At 33.2% G+C, this 23,925-nt stretch overlaps 3 protein-coding genes across 3 annotated transcripts; all 3 read left to right on the top strand.

Annotated features, from left to right (window-relative positions):
- Positions 1 to 2,523: 2,523 nt before the first annotated feature.
- Positions 2,524 to 3,945, top strand: LOC128186406 (uncharacterized). Its single transcript, XM_052856221.1, has 3 exons — positions 2,524 to 2,626; positions 3,041 to 3,116; positions 3,323 to 3,945. The coding sequence occupies exons 1-3, from the start codon at positions 2,611 to 2,613 to the stop codon at positions 3,678 to 3,680; spliced, it is 450 nt and encodes a 149-aa protein (XP_052712181.1). The 5' UTR covers positions 2,524 to 2,610; the 3' UTR covers positions 3,681 to 3,945.
- Positions 3,946 to 6,231: 2,286 nt separating this feature from the next.
- On the top strand, positions 6,232 to 10,167 carry LOC128186401 (uncharacterized). The gene is made up of 2 exons (XM_052856215.1): positions 6,232 to 6,604; positions 8,854 to 10,167. Exons 1-2 carry the CDS (start codon positions 6,396 to 6,398, stop codon positions 9,845 to 9,847), a joined length of 1,203 nt encoding a protein of 400 aa, XP_052712175.1. The 5' UTR covers positions 6,232 to 6,395; the 3' UTR covers positions 9,848 to 10,167.
- Positions 10,168 to 17,291: 7,124 nt separating this feature from the next.
- LOC128186408 (uncharacterized) lies at positions 17,292 to 23,424 on the top strand (the record flags this gene model as incomplete). Its single annotated transcript, XM_052856223.1, has 6 exons — positions 17,292 to 17,346; positions 18,756 to 18,773; positions 19,036 to 19,359; positions 21,810 to 21,923; positions 22,213 to 22,288; positions 22,907 to 23,424. Coding segments are annotated over 6 exons (1,065 nt in total), but the record flags the coding sequence as incomplete, so codon positions are not given.
- Positions 23,425 to 23,925: the final 501 nt, after the last annotated feature.

Raw genomic sequence — 23,925 nt, 5'->3', positions numbered from 1 at the left:
TCGGCATAATAAATGAAAATGTATTCCTGTAATTTCAGCTTGAATATAAGTATCAACTGTTATACGAATTTACTTCACAAAATAAATGTTTTGATGTTTAAATTGCCCTTCTCATTTAATCTTTATTTCAGGCATGATCCAGACTAATCTGGTGCAGTAACAGAGTATTTCCACATTTACTACATGTATATACCTTAATTGACATATTAGAATAGTGTTTTATGTTATCAAACTAATTCTTAAAAAGAAAATATTTATAATAACACTATGCCATTGACAACTTGCAATCATGCTTCCGCCTATCAGTACTTTCAGTACTTTGATTTGAAATTTATTTTACTTTTAGAATTAAACGCGTACTCTACTAAAAGTTCATTCGATTTATCACACATCGACGTATCAACAACACAGAAACTCTCTCTGAAACTCTCTCTGAAAAGTTTTAATGGGAAAAAGGTCCAGTTTTATTTTGAAAAAAGATGCCGCGTTCATTGTGACAGTTTACATGTATGTTTTGAATTCTCTCTCTCTCTCTCTCTCTCTCTCTCTCTCTCTCTCTCTCGAGAGAGAGAGAGAGAGAGAGAGAGAGAGAGAGAGAGAGAGATAGAGAGAGACGTTTGATCTTAATGAGTTTTATTTCTCGTGTTAACATTTCTCTCCACTGTTTGTAAATTCATAAAATGATCTTGTTTTTTATTGCAGGTCAATGTGTAGATGACAGTAAGCGAATTTTCATCATTATTTCATTTTTTCATGGAACAATTAATTATAATGACGTTAAACTGTGAAATTTAACATTTTTATTGAATTACAAAAATGTATTTATCTTGGTTGGTCAGATTGTTTGTTACGCTAATCTCTAGACATCGGTGTATTATAATGATAATATCATTTCTGCTAACTACACGTTACTTTTAATATTTGTTATAACATGTAGTATTAGTCGACTATTTGTTTTATGTAAAATATGAGTTTATATTTCTTAAATTTCAGATGATTTCAGAAAAGTGAGCAGTTGTGATGGATCGGTCAGGTCTGGATCTTATGTTTTTGTCGATATGAATAAAATAGGCCGCTCATGTACCTGTACTGTAAACTCACTGTTTGTTGGTGATCTACTTGTGACATCATATCAAGAAACAACACATTTGTGTTATTCCAGAGTAATAGTAAACAACACAGTTATTTTTTACTGCAATCAAGCTATATCTTTAACGTTTAAAGTCGGAGTGAACGACACAATTATTATGAAAGCAGAACATATGTCAAAAAACATTACAGATAGATTTACCCAATGTTTGGGGTTTATTCAAAATGGTAATTGTTTACAACTATTATATATTACATTTATTTAGAACAAGAGTTGTATTTTAATGAACCCGCTATTTTCCTTGTAGTTTGATCTCAGGCTGAAATGTTCTTGGCGATAGGTTAGGAAACTCGTTAATGAAAATAATGTCAACAATACAGATAATACTTTGATCATCTAAGCTCATACTTTTTGTTAAAAAGGGTGGTTAATTTTTTCATTACATAAATGATGCAGCGCAGTTTAACAACTCAGCATTTGTTAATAACAAATAATTCTACGTATATCTCGATTCGTATGTGTTCTTTCTCAAATAATGCCATTATTAGATTAATCCTTAAGATCGTTTAACGCGAGTATACGTTTATCATGAACATCGTTTATCCTTTCCTATCCTGTATCAATCCTATCCTATCGTGCGTGAATCCTATCCTATCGTTAATCAGTTATCATGTTGTAAATTTTGTATTTACTGCCATGCGGTAAATTCAAAATTTACAACATGACCCTTGTAAAGAATAACGTTGCGGGTGCTGTACTGTTCTTAACTGTTGTCAGCAAACAAATGAATTTTTAATCTTCTTTATTCTTTTCTATCATCAGTACATCATACAAATACCTCTTTGAATTAAGATCATTACAGATGCATTCTTGTAATCTAATTATATCTTACAAAAGATTTGAAAGTATTTGACAACTTAAACCGTTATATATGCAAAAAAGATCAAACATCAAATTGTTCTTTGCTCTGTATGTCTTTCCATCCATCTCCTCTTTTGCAAAAACCGTAAACACAAGACGATATACTCTTTCATTTGCAGTATGACCAAAATCCTGAAATCTGTATGCTGTAACAAACTTTTATTCGTGACGACTTTATTTCCCGATTTACTTGTAATAAACTGGTACATGTACGCGGTGAGATATATTGGCTACGACGAGGCCTTTGCAATCTGCGCGAAGATTTCTCGCAAGCGAAAACAGTTTACAGCGTATGTTTGTCAATGCTTGTATTTATACTGACCAACACGGACCAGCACTTGATATTATACATGTAGTTTATTTCCAAACCTTACCGCCTTGAAATTCAGATGTGTTGAACTAAACAATTCTTATTGTTTCGTTGGATAACCCACAGTAAAATATAACTCTAATTATGCACATATCAAAAGGGAAAAAATGTTTTTTAAGGTGGACGAGGAGGAAATTTGAGTGTAACTTGTGGCACACCAGCTGACTCGACAACAACACCGCTTGTTTTTACAGTTACTACTTCATCTACTTTAGAGTATAAATTTCCAATGCAGAGCAACATGGGTAAGTTTCTTTTGCCTCATTTCTTGTGTCTTGTGTTGTTATTTATATTCAATAAGTCTGTTTTATAATGAGTCATGATTGCATTCAGCACAACATGTATTATTACTATGTAATATGTTTATGGATGACCCCTTTTTTGTACATACATGTATTTTATTGTCATTTACTAAATGAATGACATTATTCATTCTAATATTGTGTTCTGTTTTCTGCCTAATTAAGCAACGTTTTTAAAACAAAGGAACATAAGATTCTTATTCCATTTCATTTTAAACGAAGACAAAACAATAATTATTCTGGTTATCAGTTAACAATGAATACATCTAATTGACAACAAATCAATCTTGTGTATAATTTTATGTATTTGTAAACTTTATAAACTGAGCCGAATACAGCACTAATATTATGTTTCAGGTGTTATTGCATTGTCTGCAACTGGAGGAATCGTTTTACTTGTCTCTATTGTAGTGTCCAGCTTTGTCATGCTTAGGTATTTTCTACATTATATGATAGAAATAATTTTATATGTGTATTGTCTTTGATAGGTAACGTACAAAGCTTTGCAATTTGTTTTTTTCTATTCCAAATGGTATTTTGAAACTAAACGAAAATGTGATATAACTGAGTTAAAAACTTAACTAATATTACATTTTGAGATATATTTTGTCTTTTGTCATTTATACATTTAACTTTTAGAAGAAAGAATCGACAAAATAAAGCTAAATCTCCGGAGGTGGACGCATCGCTTTCGTATATGGTTTTGGACAGCAGAAATAAACTATCAGACAACCACTTATACGCCACCTGTCAAACTGTAGAGGAAGTGGAGTTATATGTTACATCAAAACAGAACCAAGAAACTGTTTCATCACAGCATACAGCTTTAAACACTATGCATAGAATCGGCCCAGACTCTGACGTGCTATTGAGTGAAAAGCCTGTAGATCGGGATACATCGTCAATGTGCTTGTATGAAGTTCCTTACACCAACAGTATGAATCACGGATTCATCACCAATGCCCCTTTATGCATTTCCAAACAACAGTTTCATTAAACGTGGCCCATTGCCAACGGTTATGAATGCTGCCATTGATGTGTCCATAAAGTCAAAACCAGAGAAGTGAATGATCACTAATACAACTGTGCAAAAAAAGTCCGCCTTATACTTATATTAGTAGAAAAATTCAACAATACGCGACGTCCATATACAAACTTATTCCATATTACTAAATAAAACATTTAAGGGATTAATTATGTCAAAACTAAGAATAGATATACAAAACACTCATGAAACAAGTTTGCATATATACTTATATCATCAAAATAACCCTAAATAAAAACTAGCATTGCAGTAATGTTATTTAAGTGTATTTATGTACATGTATATAAAGGAATTTATGTGATCTAAATACTTATAGTTTAGGTATTATATAGTTTTCTACTATGTAACATTTAATTAGTCATATTTGTACAGTATGAGGATTTAAAGGGTCTTTTGGGGTTTTTATACTCATACCGGTAAGAGCATTTTCAGGCTATTAGCCTGATCCTAAATATTTCAATTTTGGCTCCAAATTAGTTTGCATCGGAAGTTTTGGCAGGTGTTGTTCTTTTTTGTGAGTATCTAAATTTTTTGGGGACATGCAGAATACAATTTTGTTTCTCGGACATTCATTCATCGTGCGCTTGCATAGGTTTTTGAATCACTCAGTGAATTTTAGAACTAACTTAGGACTTAACCGTGAACACGTTGTGTACAGAGGTTATTCGGGTTGCACGATTGATAGACTTTCTCAGAGAGGTATCCGGGAGGTGGATAAGTTTAAACCAGCTTTAGTGTGTTTGCAAATAGGCTCTAACGATCTCTGCAGTATTGATGTAGAAGTACATGATTTAGTTGATAAAATAGTTTACTTTACAGAGATGCTTCGAGGTCGGGGAGTGCGCAGAGTTTGCGTATACCAAATCCTGCACAGGAAGCCTCCCACTAAACCAGGTAGATTTGCTGTTGACTCAGAGTGGTTCAATTCTAGGGTAGATTTAGTTAACAGGCTTTTGGATGAGAGGCTAGGAAGAGATTTTTTGTCAGGAGTCAGATTCTGGCGCCATGCTGGCTTTTGGTCACCTGAAAATAAAGCTATGGTTTTTTGTGAGGATGGTGTGCATTTGAATGAGACTCAGGGCTACCCTAAGTATTACAACAGTGTCAGAGCATCAGTGGTTTCAGGACTTAATAGCCTATAGCTTCATTAGCTTGTGGAAAATGACAGCTCAGTGTTTAGTGCTGGAGAAAAATAGTATATAAAATGTCACAAACATAAAGGGTTCAAATATATAAGTTTAGATTCACAGCTGATATTCGCAGTTTGTTCTAGTACGACATACACTGAACATAGGTATTATACCAAGTAGGGTTAAATTGTAATGACTTTAATCATATTGTTCATGTTGTTGATACAAAATATTTACTATCGTTTGGACTCAGGTGTTGCGCATGGTCCATTGCTATAGGCTTGAGTGTAGGTTAGTTGTTTTGGCCAATATCTGTATGTACTAATATATGATGGACGCTTTAGCTCCTATACTATTGGGTGTTATATGGTGATATCCCCCATGGTTGGACTATGATACTTGGTAAACCAAATAGCCCCTAGTTTGTTGGGTGCTATGTTATGTAATATCCTTCATGCTTGGATCATATGGTAGCCGTTTAGCCCCTATATGGTTGGGTGCTATGTTTTCATATCCAGTCTGGTTGGATTATGATATACATGTGTATGGCTTACCAAAGAGCCCCTATATGGTTGGGTGCTATGTTGTTATGTCCAGCATGCTTGGATCTTCTGGTAACCATTTAGCCCCCTTATGGTTGGGTGCTATGTTGTCATGTCCAGTACGGTTGGATTATGATATATGGCTTACCAAGGAGCCCCTTTATGGTTTAGGTGCAACGTTGTAATATCTGATGTAGTTGGATTATGTTTGGCGGTTTACCTATGATGTTATATCCAGTGTGGTGGTGTTATGATATGTTTACTTATTGGTCACCATATGGCTTAGTGATCAGTTATCATATCCAGTGTGACTAGTCTATGAGGTGTTTAGATAATTAGCTTCTACATGGTTGAGTGTTAGGTGGTTACCTTAATGTGGGGTGAGTTATACATACTTTGCATGCATATTGAGTTTGCAGTACAAGTTTGGTTAGCTTTGTGAACAAAGATGTATAGATAGGTTTAAATTTTGAGTTCTTTTATTGTAAGCTGCTAGGTCTACATGTATGGTATAGTTGTAGGTTATCAATTTCTAAAAGTTTGGTTTAATATATATGTTTGGTAACCATTATTTTGAATCATGGGATATGTGTTTAATAGCATATTTGGTTTAGCATATTTGTGCTTTGGATCGTAGGTCAGAAACTTGTGGTTAACGGAGCCAATGTACATGTACTTGCCATTACTTTTGTACTTACATTACATTTTTCAATGGTTTAAGTCATTACTGAATGACATAAATTTTTTGATGTATTATAAATTTAGGTTTGATGGTGTGATTCCAATTGTTAAAAGGCATGAATAGGCACAAAGAAATCCAAATTTTAATCTCTGTTCACACATTGGAAGGACTCACTGGGGTTTAGGATAAAGTTCAAGTTGGGTTTTAGATCCTGTAGGAATTTACTGTTATTGATAAGGCAATGTATCAAGAATAAGGGTTGGTTACATTAAGTCATAGAAAACTTCAGCTGTAGGGTACAGTTTTTTACAGCATGATGCCTAGACCAAAAGTTGGTGTGAAAAGAAAAAGAGCTGGTTCGGCGGAAAGAAAAGGAGCAGAGTCCAAAAAAGATCAGAGCTCTGATCATCAGGAGGAAACATTGGTAGAGAGAGTAACACAGGCGGTGTTGGAAGCATTAGAGGACAGAGCTGTCCCCGCCATTCCAGACAGGAGTGAGTCCCCCCAGAGTTTGGATGGTGAGTCTGATTCAGAGATTACATTTAAAGAGATAGAAAGGTCAAATGATGAGTATGCTTCCAGTGAGGCAATAGATACTTTTACTTGGTCAACCCCTATTTCGGCTATGGTTCCTCAGAAGTTGAAACAGAAAATATGGGAGGATCAGTTTATTGATCTCGCGGTACTGCTCCCTAATAACTTGGTTCCTGGTCCAGAGAGTAGCAACTATACATTTAAACTCGAGAAGAATGACAACATATCGATAGTACCAAAAAAGGCCAAACAGTCTATTAACTCCATTTTTCAATGGACGACAGCTTTCTTGCGCTTTGTTGCCATATATGCTGAGAAATTTCCAAATGTAACACCAAATCTCATAAAACATGCAGAGACAGTACGTGACATGGCTGCATCGGGAAAGGTGTCATGGCAAACATATGATAAGCAAATAAGAATGGATAGACAGATAAGGGGTACTCCATGGGGTAAAATTAATGTAGAGTTCATGCTGCAGGCCCAGAGATCCAGACAAGAAAACAAGCAGTCCTTTCGTTCCTTTCGTACAAGGCCTGGACAAAGATCAGCTTTTACAAACCAATTACCAAGAGGTATCTGCTGGTCTTACAATAGAGAGGGAGGTTGCAAGCTTAAGCGCTGCAAATTTCAGCACATCTGTACAGAATGTAAGAAAAACCACCCTAAAACAAAATGCAGAACCCAAGCAGTCGTTAAGAACCAAAGTGTCAACTCCTCTTTGGGAACAACAAAACAACAATGAAATTGTAACCCCAGTAAGACCCGAAGTTTTGAAGTATTTTTTAAAGGGCTATGATACTGCTATGGCAGATTATCTGGTGGCAGGTTTTACTAAAGGGTTTGAATTGCATTATGAGGGACCAAGACAATTCAGGTCATCTAAAAATCTTTTGTCGGCTTTGCAGAACCCTGTTATTGTGAACAAAAAACTACAAAAAGAGCTCGAGGCTCACAGAATAGTGGGACCTTTTGTTACACTCCCTTTTGATAATCTCCAAATTTCCCCTATTGGTATTGTGCCAAAAAAAGAAAAGGGTCAGTTTAGGCTCATACACCATTTATCTTTTCCTGAAAACAGTTCTATTAATGATTTTATACCAGAAGTGTTTACAAAAGTCCATTATGCTACTCTTGATGATGCTATGAATATTATTGTTTCATTGGGTAAGGGTTGCCTGATTGCCAAAACTGACATTGAATCAGCTTTTCGCATCGTACCTGTTTGCAGAGAAGATCATGAATTACTGGGTTTTCAGTGGGATGGTTGCTTTTACTTTGATAAATGCTTAAGCATGGGTTGCGCTAGTTCTTGTTCTATTTTTGAGAAATTTTCCTCAGGACTAGAATGGATTGGTAGGGTAAAGGGTCACATTCCACACATAGTACATGTTTTGGATGATTTCTTATTTATCGGTCCACCTGGATCAGAAATTTGTAATCAGAGTTTGTTAGTTTTCAGACTTATTTGTGAGAGCTTAGGTGTTTATTTAAATGAGGAAAAGACATTTCAGGCAAATACAAATTTAGTGTTCTTGGGTATTGAGATTGACACTGTGGCGATGGAGATTAGGCTTCCTGAGGACAAATTGGTTAAGCTACAAAAAGCGATAGATGCAGTGAAATACAAACGCAAAGTTTGCCTAAGAGAACTTCAGTCTTTAATAGGACTGCTTAATTTTGCATGTCTTGTGATTATACCAGGACGCACTTTCTTAAGACGACTTATAGACCTTACTAAAGGTATTGCAAAGCCACATCATCACAAGGATCTTACTAAAGAGAGTAGGCAAGATTTAGCGGCTTGGTCATTATTCATCAATCATTTCAATGGGAAATCCATATTGTTTAAACACATTTGGAAGACATCAGAGCAGTTACATTTATATACTGACGCTGCTGGCTCTTGGGGTTTTGGAGCTGTGTTTGGAAGAAAATGGTTCTATGGAGCTTGGCCAGAGAGTATGAAAGAATATAATATTACTCTAAAAGAATTATTTCCAATTGTTGTAGCTGTGGAAGTATGGGGCCGCGTTTTGCAGAATTCATGTGTGATTTTCCATTCTGATAATGCTGCAGTGGTCAACATTGTAAATGCACAGACATCAAAGGATTCGAAAATCATGATTTTGGTTAGAAGACTAGTGTTGGCACTTATGAAGTACAATATATTGTTTTCTGCAGAACACATTCCAGGTTTGTTCAATACTCTACCTGATTTACTTTCACGGTTACAGGTCAAAAATTTCTGGAGGTGTCATTGGACAGCGAGGACGAACCAACAGCCATACCAAGCCACCTTTTGCAGCTATCGAAAACACAGCTGTTACCTTGATTGAGGCAGCTTTAGCCCCTAATACAAAGATTGTCTACAAGCAGGCCCTAAATTGTTTTCAGACATTCATGCAAAGTTATTACAATACATGCAGTATTAAGGATGTTTCTCTCGAACACATTATTAGTTTCATTTCCTATCTATTTAGTATAGGCAAAGCACCAAGCTCGATAACAACATACTTGGCAGCGCTGGCATATTATTTTAAAATGTCTAATATTCCAGACTTTTCAAATCATTTCTTGATAAAGAAAATGTTAAGTGGGGCAAAGCGTCTGGCCAGCTCTCCTGATGTGAGGCAGCCTATTACTCTGGATATCCTGGAAAACCTTTTAGTAGCCGTGCCTCATGTAGCCAATTCTAGTTACCAAAGACGTTTGTTCATGGCTATGTTTATAATAGCATTTTATGCTTTCCTCCGAGTAGGAGAAATCACAGTTCGCTCCCATTCTAACCCAAACTTGCTGCTTTTGAGTAATGTATCCTTCAAGACAATAGCCAAAGCAAGTTGTATGATCATAACAATGACCAACTTAAAGCATAATCTGGGGAAAAATCCTGTGCATCTGGAAATCAAACCTCAGCCAATCCGCAAATTTTGTCCTGTGCAAATCATGAAGAATTATCTCAAAGTGAGAGGTGTGAAGGATGGACCTCTGTTTTGCTATGGCTCTGGAAGGCCTATATCCCGTTCAGAATTCTGCAAGGTGCTGAAATCGGCTCTGAAGTTCTCAAAGTTGGACAGTCATAAATTCAAAGCACACAGTTTCAGAATAGGAGCAGCAACTCAGGCTCACCTGCAGGGCTTCTCAGATTCACAAATAAGAGTTATGGGAAGATGGCACTCCGAGTCATTTCAGAGATATATCAGGGTGTCCTTGTTTCCAACATTGTAGTTTCTATATCACAATAATGTTCTGGGATATTTGTTTTTTTAGGGTCCAGTAATAATGGATAACTGGCTGAGGCGGTATCCATTATTACTGGCTATGTATTTGAGTCTTTTTAACATTCAGGTGTCTGTATGAGGTTTTAATAAATCTCATATTGTCAGGTTTGCTGTTTTACAAGATTAACACATATACAATGTAGGATATTTGTCATATAGGGTCTACTGATAATGGATAACTGACTGAGGCAGTATCCATTATCGGTGGCTCTTTATTTTCATGATGTTGAAATCTTGCAATTTCCTTTTGTTTTATTAGAGTAAAGTGGGAAGAAGTACATTGTATTGCAATAATAGATGTTTACAATATAGGGCATGAGACCCTAAGTGTTGCGAGTTGATGATTTATCATCTTGATAGTTTATATACTTTTCAGGTTTTATTTTAACAAGTCTTATGACAAAGATTTATCATGTTCCAGGTTTAATTTTAATATTAAGGGGCGACTATCTGAGGTGGCACCCCCATATTCGAAAAAGTAATTGGGATTAAGTTGTAAGATGTGTAACGGGTGTTACAAGGTATTTAACATCAAGATGTAGGTGTGTTCACGTGTTTTTAATTTTGTTTCTTTGGCAAGAAATGTGTGAAGAATATTTTTCAGTAGAACAATTGTTTACTTCCAGCTTTTAAAAGGGCTGACATATTTCATGATCACTTAATTAGCATTGCTTGGGAGGTGACTAACTGAGGTGGCACCTAAGGTTGTCAAGGGAAGTGTACATGGATGTTTACATGTTTAGATATATAGACATTTAGGGGCTTGTTTTGCATTGTTACAGCAATTGTTTCAGTTTAAACATGTACATTTTACATTTGGATGCATTCCAAATATGTCTTAGTTAATAAACTTTATGATTATTGAAATGGGTTATCTAGGGCAATAACAATGTATTTCATTTCACAGTGAGCAGGCATGTCAAAATTAACACATGTTATTGCATCTCTTTTTTGCTGTAAATTTAGTTAACCACTGTTCTTAATGTTCTTAGGAAATATTTTCATAAGTTGGGATAGACTAATTTCTACTTTAAATTTTGATTCTCTACTAGAATCTTTACTGTTAAACGAAGCACATTTTTGGGTGGGGCGAGGGACACTTCTCATGCAGTTCAGTGTTCCTCTAGTGGGTTATTTTTTGGGCCCCACCTTCTGCTGCATTGTTGATAATTTACTAAATGTATGCAGTCTCACATTTTCATTCTTAAATTCAGTATAACTTCATCTGGCATTTTTAATAAATGCTCTTCACACAAGCCATAGTTTTTCTTTATCAAGGTAGCAGCAGAACAGAGCTGCAAATGTGCTTCAGGTTATATTCAACAGTAATAGTAATGTAGGGTTACCAGGATTTAAGAGCACATAAGTGTATTTATGTACATGTTTATAAAGGAATTTATGTGATCTAAATACTTATAGTTTAGGTATTATATAGTTTTCTACTATGTTACATTTAATTAGTCATATTTGTACAGTATGAGGATTTAAAGGGTCTTTTGGGGGTTTTTATACTCATACCGGTAAGAGCATTTTCAGGCTATTAGCCTGATCCTAAATATTTCAATTTTGGCTCCAAATTAGCTTGCATCGGAAGTTTTGCCCACCTCCACCCCTTCTATCCTCCTTACTAAATATTATTAGGGCTTTTCGACTTTCGGTCGAAAAGACCTATTGTTTTCGTTCTGTTTTATTATTATTATTCTTCTCGACAAAGTTTCGTCATGGATTTTTTGAAAACGGAATAGAAAAATCAAAATTTAATGTTAGCTTCTTTTAGCAATTGTTTAGTTCTCCCGTATGTCCCTTTTTGGACTTCCGGTCTATATACTTCCGGTTTACACATGCAAAAAACAAAATATTAAAAGGACCTTTGTATCTATTTTATTTTTTGATTATTAACTATGAAATTTTGGATTTAGATACTTCATAGTATGATATACAAAATCGTAAGCGACAACTTTTTTGCATCTCTTGCAGTTTTTGAGATATAAGACTTCAAACTATGAAAAAGGGGGGATGAAAAAACTGAAGATTGAAATAACCATCAAATTTGTAAAAATGAGGAATGGAAAATGTTAAAACTGTCATAATAATCATATATTTAAAGTTTCGTTTGAAACCATTGAGAACTTCCGGTTTTATAAGTTGATAAAAAATCGTCTATGGGTGTTTTAATGTTAAACTGAATTCATGCGTGCCACTTTTTCTCATACAGTTTTCAAGTAAATATTTCAATATTTAATATTTATATTGAGGGACCTAATTTGCAGACTTGAAAATATTTTGAGATAAAAATTTTGAAAGATAAGGGATCTAGAGGGGTCAAAGCTAAAAACAACACTTTAGCTGTATCTTTTTTATTTTTCATCCAATTTTTAAAATCTTTTCGGTTTTAAGTTATGAGTAAAGAGTACAATTTAAAAATTATGGTCCGTAGGGCCATTTTTTGACTTCTTATAGAAGTATTAAGGGTGTGAATATTGCAACTTTTTAAAAGTTGAAAAAGTGATTTAGAAAGAGTTATCTCGCTTTGCTCAATGAACGTAAAGCATTAATACTCTAGGCATACCACGTTTCTATTTGAGAAAGGAATGCTTACTTTTTTAAAATTTTTTGGAAATATTCTTTTAGAAATTAAAAGTATATTTACTTTTAAAGTGCTGAAGTTATCTTTTTTTGACATTGCATTATTTATAAGGTTATATTTCTAATAGGCAACTGATTATACCAAGGCGGTTAAGAATTTTTAAATAAAAAATAGATACGATTTTACCCGACATTTACAATCAAAAAAGAGAAAGGGGATGTCGAAAAGCCCTTACTTTTTGTTGAAGACAAAAAAAGTTCTAGTTATTATTATTTTTGTTTGATTGGTATGGATAACTTCCTTTTGTAAAAGGTGTGGGTTATTTTTTGGGCCCCACCTTCTGCTGCATTGTTGATAATTTACTAAATGTATGCAGTCTCACATTTTCATTCTTATATTCAGTATAACTTCATCTGGCATTTTTAATAAATGCTCTTCACACAAGCCATAGTTTTTCTTTATCAAGGTAGCAGCAGAACAGAGCTGCAAATGTGCTTCAGGTTATATTCAACAGTAATAGTAATGTAGGGTTACCAGGATTTAAGAGCACATAACAGTGGTTTTAATTTAAAAAAAAAAAAAAAAAAACATCGTATTACTCTATTTGAAATTAAATCGTTTGATCCACTCACATGCGATCGCTACACAAAGGCGGATCAAAGGACCTAATTTTAGTTAGATTGCCATCGACTTTGAAATGCATTTATTCCGAAAAAATGAAGAAATATTGTATATTGGACGATTATTAAGGGAACGTACATTTGGATTGCGATTATACTAACGATGCGATTTGTGCGTTAGCTCTTAACCCTTTTATAAAGTTGATTCTTTGATAGCTGCATACATGTTCTATGATCGTTCATAGTTTGCACACATATCACTAGATAAAGGTTACAAAAAGATTGCAATCATTTGTTTTATCATTTATGACAGCTTTTACGTAGAAAAAGTCTTATTTTGAATGTTCTGTCAATCATTCTTTAAATATTGGATCGAAAAACTATGATACCCATAAATAGTCGGCCATTTATCTGTCACATTACACGCAAGGAGAGAGATTTTGTTACCGGAAACAAAACATCAAATTTGATACTTTAATAAAATATGAGAAACAATAGCTCTGCTGTTTTACATGTATTTTTTTCAGACAAATAACTTTTACCCGCAGAATTATCAGCAGTTTTTATGTGTTCCTTTTACTGTTTACACTTATAAGCTAATAAAAGTAATACTCAGCTTGAACCTTAGAGTTATATAATATTTTCTTATATATCAATAGTGTTATAATATTACTAAATAATGAAACAAACTGCCATAAGTTATGTTATAATTATGTAATATTTATGTATGAAGCTGTTGTACTTATATATTTTAGATTTTAATTTAAACTATATATTAATGTCATTAAAGTCAGAGTGTACAATATTAAAGGTTATCCCCATCTTTTGAAAAAACTTCTCAAACAAGTAAAAAATAACCGGCGTTACGAATAGGTGTGATATTTAAGGGAAAGGAGAGTCAAAAACATAATTTATCTATTTTAATAATGGGGTGTAAATCATCACATGTGGTCATGCTTTTTTGAAAATAAACTACGTAATTAAGCTTTAATGAACGTTTAAAATTGGAGTAATCATATTTACTGGAGGCTGACATATTGTAGAACTCTTTATTAAAAACTAAAAAATATTTATTTTATTATTTATATATATTAATATATATTACATCTATTCCGGTTTGGTTTACATATACAATGTACACAGTGCTCTGATTAAGATAATTAAATGGATTATTTATTTAACAGAACTAGATTTTTAAGTAAAGTCAAAGTAAAATGTTGATATCTCTCAACTCATTCATATTTCACACAATTTTCAACGTCAAACTGCATACGTTAACAATATTTATGATTCATTTGACCTTACTAGGACAAAAAACCGAGAAAGCTCTATAATACAACGATGCATAAATTTTACTTATTAATTGTATAATAAAAACATGAAATTTAAGTTATAATGTCGGTGCATATTTTAGCATCATTTTACAGATTGATATACCGTAAAACGCAAATTACTAATAAATATCCAAGAAATTTATGAGAGATTTTTACTCGTACGCTCTCATTCAAAAATATTCCCATGTTTATAATTTTCCTCCTAAACTTTAGCCGCTATAAAGCAGCCTCCGCTTATGGGATAATAAAAGTTTTCTTTCATAACAATGACGAGTATGTATACATGAAGTTGCGCGGTTTTCAATAGTTATTGATATTCACCCACATAAAGTAGCAAGAAAATTTAATATTTTTATGTTTTACAGATCACTTAAACCTATAAAATACCTGATATAAATGTTTTGCTATTTTTTTCAACGACTTCAGCCAACAGCAATCAAATTTTAAAGATAAATGTAGTACATGTTACATTTAGAGACGGTTAAGCAAATTAATTTTATTTGTCAAATGAATATTCATTTTGAAATTGATTTAGAAAACTGTTTTTATAGTCAGATGTCGAATTTAATTTGCTTAATTAAACCGGGATGGATTTTCTGTTATTACATGTACGTCGGTTATTCTTCATTAGTCTTAAAATTTGTGAGAAATATAGGTTTTGTTCTGTGCTTCTGTGATCTGTATATCTTTTTCAATGGCAAAAGGTGAGCTCTTTTATTTTCTTCTCAGCAAATTGTTTTTAAGAATCTTTCTTTGATACTGTAAGTCCACGTCAGATACCTGTATTTCCTTAAATTAAATATGTAAAATTCACGTTAACTTTCGATTTTGATTTTTTTAAAATTCTTTAAAAACGTACATATACTAAACATACGTAGTACATGTATAAGCTTTTTTTTTGCTGGGAGAGTAGGTGGGGGGGGGGGAGGAAGAATTATTTTTGGGCATTTAACCCATAAATTAATAAATTAAGTCCATAAATCAAATTTGAATTTTCTGCAAAAAGACAGGGTCTTGACAGCTCCAACATGGGATTTTTATAGCAGTATCTATCTATCTATCTATCTATCATCTATCTATCTATCTATCTATCTATCTATCTATCTATCTATCTATCTATCTATCTATCTATCCATCCATCCATCCATCCATCCATCTATCTATCTATCTATTTATCTGTCTCCTTTTTCAATCTAGCACGAAGTTGCATGCTATCTTCAGCATCGTTGGTTTACTTTTTAAACATAAAAAACTACTGCAATGAACATTCACATACGGAAATATTTTTCTTGTTTTCATATAGCTAAAATCTAATAAAATTATTCTTTTACTGATATAAAATGGGGAATCTCTTTCAATTGTCATTAAAAGGAAATGATATACGAAAAAGCTACTGCCATCAGCAATAGTTTTCATCATAAGGTTTTATTATATTTTAACCTAAATTAGACTTTTTATGTTCTAATTCAAACAATCTCAACGAACATAAAATACTTACTTCCTTTTCAATCATAACAACACTGATTATGGGTAAGTGCTCCAAAACAAGCGCAATCAGTCAATAAAATACAAAATTATCGTGCAATCTCTGTCGCGTTCTCTTGAAATGGAACTTCAATCTGCAACAAAAATCATCATTTAATGCATATTACTACTTAATAAAATCAACTCAAAATATGGTGTCTACTCTGACTGGTATATGAACATTGAAATTTTGTTCCCCATTTTTCATTCCAAAATTACTATGCTGTAAAAACTACGACTCGGTTTAAGAAAAAATAGGGAAAATTATAATGACTAAGAGATGATATCTTAGAATTATCTATTAGTTAATTTCTATGGATAATTTGTTCTTGGACTTTTTGAATAGAGAATCTAAATTCTTAAAAACTGGGAAGACGTATATTAATTTCACAGCTTGCGTACTTACATTCCAAAGGAAAGATTAATAAAATGTTTTAAACCATTTTGCGCAAAACTCTTTCAATTTTATAGATGATTAAAACGTTACTAGGACCAGAAAATGAGAAATGCACACATGTAATGATGATACGCATAATTCACTTCTTTAAATGTATAATGCTACAGGTTAAAACACGAACTTGCTGTTTGCATGTATGTCGGTTGCAGTTTTTAGCATTTTTTCACAGATTTATATACAGAAATACACAAACTACGTACTATTAGATCTAAAAGAATTTTTATGAGATCAATACACATACATTTAGAGAAACATGCGCTTTCTAAATATTTCTATTTTTAAAATTCTCGCTCCTAACATTAGCTGCTGCAAAGCAGTCTATGCTTGTGGGGAAAATAAAGAAAGCTTCTTTTCATAACAATGAGGACAATGTATACATGTAGTTTCGCGGTATTCAATATTTATTGTAATTCATTTACATGTACATATATAAAGTGCGAGAGTTAATCCAATTTCTTCACATATTTCACAAAACATAAACCTTAAAAAACCCTGAAACTATTATAAATATCTTTGACAAATTTTACTTCAACCAACAGAAAATTAAAGCTTAAAAATGAACGATTATGTACACTATTTTTGAGACACGCTAATGCTACATCTATGATTACATGTAACATCAAATAAATAAAATATAAATATGATTGCTGTAAATATGATATATTTTTATATTAACAGGATCAAAATAACTAAAGCCGGTTAGGAAAACTAATTTTTGTTTTAAATTTAGAAATCCTGTTTCATGTCGTCAGATGTCTAAATTAAAGTTATATATCTTTGCTTTTTTTTTAAAAGTTACTCATAATACCGGAAATGACTTTTCTGTTATTACGTCGGTTATTTTTCCTTGTTCTTAACATTCGCTGAAAATGAAGACTTTATTCTGTGCAGTTCTGATTTGTATGTCCTTTTCACTGGCAAAAGGTGGGCTCTTTTTTGTCGTCTTTATAAATTGGTTGAATCATTTTCCTTCATGCTTTGATATACGTGTACATGAATCTATAAGCCCACCTCAATTACATGTTTTTCTTACTTTGATCATGCAAAATTGATGTAATTTGAATAACCCATGCAAATATTTAACACACGCAGCCTACGATTTTATTAATGGCGGAGGGGGTACGGGGAATGGCAATTGCTGGCAATTTTACCTAGTGAATTAAGATTGAAACTTCTAGGAACCTGACCATTCACTCCCCCTGCTAGAACCGGGCATGGTAACATAAGTATATTTAGTCGTCGGCCATACACTAGTTTGACCTGTTTTGTTGCCCAACTACTGCAATGAAAAATGTTTTATTATTTTTCTGCACACAGACAAGAAAACAGACGAAGGAATGTAGAAAAAGATGGTTTAAAATGTTTAAACCAAAAATATAAATTATTTGTTTTATAGCAGCATTGTGCGAAAAAAATATGGATAGACATTTTATTGGTAAAAAATTATATTATACTTTCTGACCGGAATTTATCTGCATCATGAAATAATGTTAAATAACTTGACACCAGCCTGATGTGTATATATTACTTCTGGAAAATGACCTCTATTGCACCTTCACATCAAAGCTGAATATTTTTTTTTTCATTCAAGCATTAAGTTGCAGGTCTTCGTCATCATCGTTGGTTTATTTATTTACATTCAAATAAACTACTTAAATTAACAGGAAGATATCTTCATAAAAACGACTGATTAAGAATACATGCATGTCACTTGGTGAACTTTTATTTCGAACGACACACGGAAATTGTTTAAATAATCAAAACATTTCCTTTATTCCTACAGCTGGGATCTGTTTCATATATGGTTACTCTTTTGTATTCAGAATTTTAAGTTTTGTTTTTAGCTCAACGTTCCCAATAATGCCTACTGATCCACAAACACACATGTTAAATGGTGTCATGATTATCAGTTAAAATGAGAATGATTTGAAAAAGGGAAATTCTATTTAATTAATGTCCTTTTATAAGGTCAGTAAAAAGGAAATTTGAAAAGAAAACTACATATATCAGACTATTTTTTTTAGGTACATGTGTATTCAATGTAGGTATAAGTTTTTGTCTTTTAACATCAATTGGTGGTAAGAGGGTTTTGACTTACGTATTCTTCATCCAGCAAATGAAGTTTCAAATTTAAATCATTCATGCCGATCCCTTTTAATGTTTTGTCCATATGTCAATTTGTGATTTGAATTATTTAGTTTTAAATCTGAGAGAGAGAGACAGACAGACAGACAGACTGACATACTTTGATCCTATGATTTTTATTTCTCTTGTTAACATTTTCTCTTCACTATTTGTAAATTCAAAAATGGTTTTGTCTTTTTTTATTGCAGGTCAATGTTTAGATGACAGTAAGCGAATTTTCATCATTACTTCATTTTTTTTCATGGAATAATAAAAATATAATATAATGCTGTAAAAAATAAGTTTTATTGAATTAAAAATGAATCTTGGTTGGTCAGATTGTTTGCTACGCAACTCTCTTGACATAAATATATTATAATTATATCATTTCTGTTAACTACACGTTCTTTAAATATTTGTTATTACATGTAGTATTAGTCGACTATTTGCTTTATGTAAAATATGAGTTTATATATCTTAAATTTTCAGATGATTTCAGAATAGTGAGAAGCTGTGATGGATCGGTCAGGTCTGGATCTTATGTTTTTGTCGATATGAATAAAATAGGCCGCCCATGTACCTGTACTGTACACTCACTGTTTGTTGGTGATCTACTTGTGACATCATATAAAGTAACAACACAGTGGTGTAATACTAAAGTTATAGTAAACAACGAAATTATTTTTACCTGCAATCAAACTATATCTTCTACGTTTAAAGTCAGAGTGAACGACAAACTTACTATAAGGACAGAAGCTATGGCAGGGAACAATAAATATAGCTTTAAACAATGTGTTGGATTCAGTGAAAAAGGTAATTTATACAATTGTCTGTTTATGAAATAGATTACACTTTAGTTTAGAAATGACATATCCTAGTAGTTTAAATTTATTGGAACAAATAACCATTCGTTGGTAGCTTTTATACAATATATATTTGATATAATGTCAAGTTAGTGGACTTTTAAGTATCGCCTCGTCACAATGAAGAAAGAGGAATTAATGATTGCAACAAAATAAATATACCAAATGTAAGAATATACTACAAATTAAATTTGTGTCATACGCAAACTATCAAAAAGTAAATTTTTACATAGTAATTCAGTATTTGGTTAGCGAACAAAAAACACAAAGATAATCATCACCAACGTAATGACTTGTCTTATAAACTTGTTGTCAGTACATGTAAAAAAAAAATGCCCCATATTCAAAAATATTTGTTACAGAAATAGAGCGATTCTTGATGTGTTACATCGTTGGATCAAAAGATTAAATAAACTTATTGAAATTTTGATTTTTCCTCATTTTATTTCTATCATCAATATATGTCACCTAACTACGTTTTTGCATTAAGATCATATTACATTTTTATAACCTTTTATGTGATAAGAGATATGATGTAATTATGAAAGTATTTGACTTATTCTAGGGCCTTATATGCAAGAAAGATCGAAAATTTAAAGCAGTGTTCTTTGTTCTGGGTGTCTTCTCCTCCAACCCACCTTATACTGTAAACAAAATTTTATTTGCGACTACTTTATTTCACATTTAGATGTAATAAACTGGTTCGCCCCTTTCGCAAAAATTTCTCACACGCGATTAAAAATTGGATTAGAGCATTTGTTTGTTATTGTACAGATTATGATAACTGACCAACAAGGATCAGTACTTGGTATATGATAGATTATATACTGAACAAGCAAAAGAAAGGTATCTATGTAAGTGTACAATTTTGTTTTAGTTTCGTTCGAACAAAGCTTTTGACAATAAATGTCTAATATAAATTAGTTAAACTACATTCAATTGTGATGAAAAAATCCTGATTATTCAACCGAAACACCCTTTAACTAACAGTGAGTACAATGGGTAAAAGCCGGTGCTTCACACAGTTTGACCACATGTATCCGCACCATTCTTTGCAAAGAAAATCTTTGTTGTATGTCAAAAAAGAAAATCAAAAATTTAGTTCATGAAATGCGATTTTTGAAATGCCCCGATTCTCTAAAGAAAACCCTGAACGCTGCGTTGTGATGCTTCAAGCAGGCATGTCCCAAAACGCTGTTGCAGCCAAAGTCGGAACGTCTCAGAAGACGATAGACCACTGGATCTACCGATGACCGGCCCCTCAGTGGAAGACCTAGAGTAACCACGCCTAGGGAGGACCGTCAAATCCAATTGCTTCATCTGAGAATGAGATTTTTAACGACGGTAGATTCAGCTCAAAATGCCAAAATGCTTTAGGGAGGAGAATTAGCTCTCAGAAGGTACGAAAAAGACTGAAGCGTTGCGGTGTTAAAGCCCGTAGACCGTACAAAGGAACAGAGCTGACAGACCGACACAAAACCTCCCGAAGGCACTGGGCGCGGCATCATTTGCGCTTTCGGGTGCAAGACTGGTCCAGAGTTCTATTTATTGACGAGTCTCGTTTTAGTTTGAAGATTGCCATTTGAAGAACCCGTGTCTTGAGGAAGGAGACGTTGAGGGCGTTTTGCTGGTTGCTGTGTGACAGAAGTAGACAGATTTAGTGGTGGTAGTGTAATGGTTTGATGAGGAATTTGTGGTGGAAACCGAACAAGACTTGTTGTAGTGAACGGTACCTTAACATCCCAAAGGAATGGAGATGAACCCCCCCCCCCCCCCCCCCCCGTTGTAATGCAATATCTGCGCATCAATGGCCCTGGTCTAACATTTCAACAGGACATCGCAACAGCTCATATGGCTCAAGCAACAAGAGAATTCCTAAACCAGAACAACGTTGACATGCTAGACTGGCCCTCAAAATCTCCGGATCACTCGCCAATCGAACATGTTTGGGAAGAGTTAGGTAGGAGAGTAAGGATGCGCAGAAACCAGCCTCAGAATCTCTTGCAACTAGCATCAGCACTAGAGGAGGAATGGAATATTATCCCGGGGCATGTAATTCAACGATATGTATCCTCTATGCGTAGAAGGTGTGTCGCAGTATTAAATGCAGGTTGTTGCCACACACGGTACTGACTTGTGAAATTCCATTCTGACCCCAGGGTAGATCAGAAGACTGTTCTAAGCCCGTTTGTTTCTAAAAATGACTTTTTACAAACAAATATTCTTTCAAATGTTCTGATCCTTTGATTTTAAATAAATTGACAACAAATTATTTATGCTATACCTTTCTTTTTTTGTTCAGTATATGTCACAATCTTGCCAAGATTTTGAAATATTTCCAATCGGGCAATGAAATATAATCTTTCACAATTTAAAAGTTAAAAGATCAATGGGTTTTAGGTGGACGAGGAGGAAATTTAAGTGTAACTTGTGGAGCACTACCTAGCGAAGTAACAACACCAACATTTTATACAACCACTACTTCATCCACTATAATTTATTCATCCACTCTACGTAAGTTTTTTTTTCACAAACACTTATTTAATGTTTTAATAACTTGCCTAAGGAACCGCACTCGCAGAATTAAAAAAATACTTTCTTGTTTCTTTTCTGAATGAAGACAGAAACAAAAAAATATTATTTGATCTACTTATTAGTTAACGAAGAATGCGTCAGCTCTCAGTCAGTTTATTTCTGATTAGAACGACATTTAAACTACTTTTAATAGAAAACTAACCAATATTGTATAATATTTTATGTGTTTGTTAATGAAACTGAGCCAAATTAAATTAATATGTTTTAGATGTTATCGCATTGTCTGCAGCTGGAGGCATTGTTTTATCTGTCTTTCTGGTAGTGTGCAGCTTTATCATGTTTAGGTATGTACTAAATTATGTAACAAAACAAGATATATATGAGCCAATGCTCACTGGTGATATTCCCGCTCTGATGTGAACATACAAAATAAGCAACATAGAAATTTAACAGGAAGTAGACATCGAAATCGTTTTTCAAAAAATCCTACCATATGGCATATTTTCTATGTGTTAAATTGTTGCTGAGTAATCGTTGACGAAAAGATAGACTAAAAATTAACAAAATTGTCATTTAACAGGAATTTGGCGTCTGATTGGTATAACGATGTATCCTACCATATAAAATATCGTAACAAAGTGTGTGTTAAAATTCTAAGAATCTTCGATTGACAGTTGTTTGGAAAAAATGTGACAAAATTTTGTTACGAACAGACATACGGACAAGAAGACTTAATCACAGGGATGAAATAATATATCCACCTCTTCTTCGGAGCAGAAATATACATAGTTTTACTTTATGTACATAACGCCCTTAATATGCAACGTCAAAACGTAAATTGCCAGATAATATTTGACAAAAATTAATGAGAATGTGGTAAAATATTAATAAGGCTTTGCTAGTATTTTATTTAGATAGTTTTTGCATGTTGTTATTTGTACATTTTCTGTTATAAACTTTAGACGAAGGAATCGAAAAAATAAAGCGGTATATCAGGATGTGCAATTAACACTTTCGTATAAGGTTTTTGACAGCAGCAATGAACTACCAGACAACCCTTTGTATAACACCTGTCATTCTGAAGAGGAAGTGGACTTACATTCGACATCGAAACAGAACCAAGAAATTGCTTCACCTCAGCAGAAAGCTTTAAACACTATGCGTCGAATCGATCTGGATTATGACGTACCATCAAATAGCAAGCCCATAGATCAGGATGCCCCAGCAATGTCATTGTATGAAGTTCTGAACACTGGATCTATTAAACGTGATTTATCACCAACGCCCCTTTATGCAGTTCCAAACAACAGCTTTATAAACCGTGGCCTATCACCAACGCCTATATATGCTGTTCCTCAAAAGAACCCTGAACGTCTCCCAGAAGTCAAAGATGGAAACGTTAATAATCAGTATTATAGCATGGCCAAAAATCCGTTTTAATCAGTGAAATAAAATAATTAAACAAAAAATGACGTCAGTGATGCAAACTTGTCAATATTACACATTTTAAAAGGTGTTCCATTATGTCAAAAACTACAAAAGCACTACAAAACATCGGTAAAACCAGTTTTCATATGTAATTATTATATTTTATCTAAAACATTTTAGATAAAAATAGCATAGCAATGATGCTAATTCAGAAGGAATATTTAAAAAGACATTGACTTTGATAATTTATGTATTTGCTTTTTTTTTAACAGTGCATAAAGACATCTTGCATATATGGGCGTACATTTGGTCACGATATATGGGCGTACATTTGGATATGCAGGATATGCATGGATAATGGTTGTTCATTGTTTGCACAACAACAGTCAGTTATATTTAGACAAAGGTGTAATATCATGACGCCTTAATAGTTACATATACATGCCAATTTGCAATTTCGTAGTTGTGTGTGTTTCTACATCATTGCTGATACATACATACATATATATATATATATATATATATATATATATATATATATATATATATATAT

Source organism: Crassostrea angulata, chromosome 5, assembly GCF_025612915.1.
Source record: "Crassostrea angulata isolate pt1a10 chromosome 5, ASM2561291v2, whole genome shotgun sequence".
NCBI classification, from domain to species: Eukaryota; Metazoa; Mollusca; class Bivalvia; order Ostreida; family Ostreidae; genus Magallana; species Magallana angulata.
Note: the sequence above shows the minus strand (reverse complement) of the source record. Positions and strands in the feature narration are given on the sequence as shown.

What these genes read in the sequence shown, in the direction of transcription:
- LOC128186406 (XM_052856221.1), top strand. An exon ending in TCCAGCTTTGTCATGCTTAG is followed by an intron (nt 3,117 to 3,322) that starts GTATTTTCTACA and finishes TTTAACTTTTAG; the next exon opens with AAGAAAGAATCGACAAAATA.
- LOC128186401 (XM_052856215.1), top strand. Translation starts at nt 6,396, where the DNA reads ATGATGCCTAGACCAAAAGTTGGTGTGAAAAGAAAAAGAGCTGGTTCG. An exon ending in CCCCAGAGTTTGGATGGTGA is followed by an intron (nt 6,605 to 8,853) that starts GTCTGATTCAGA and finishes TCACGGTTACAG; the next exon opens with GTCAAAAATTTCTGGAGGTG.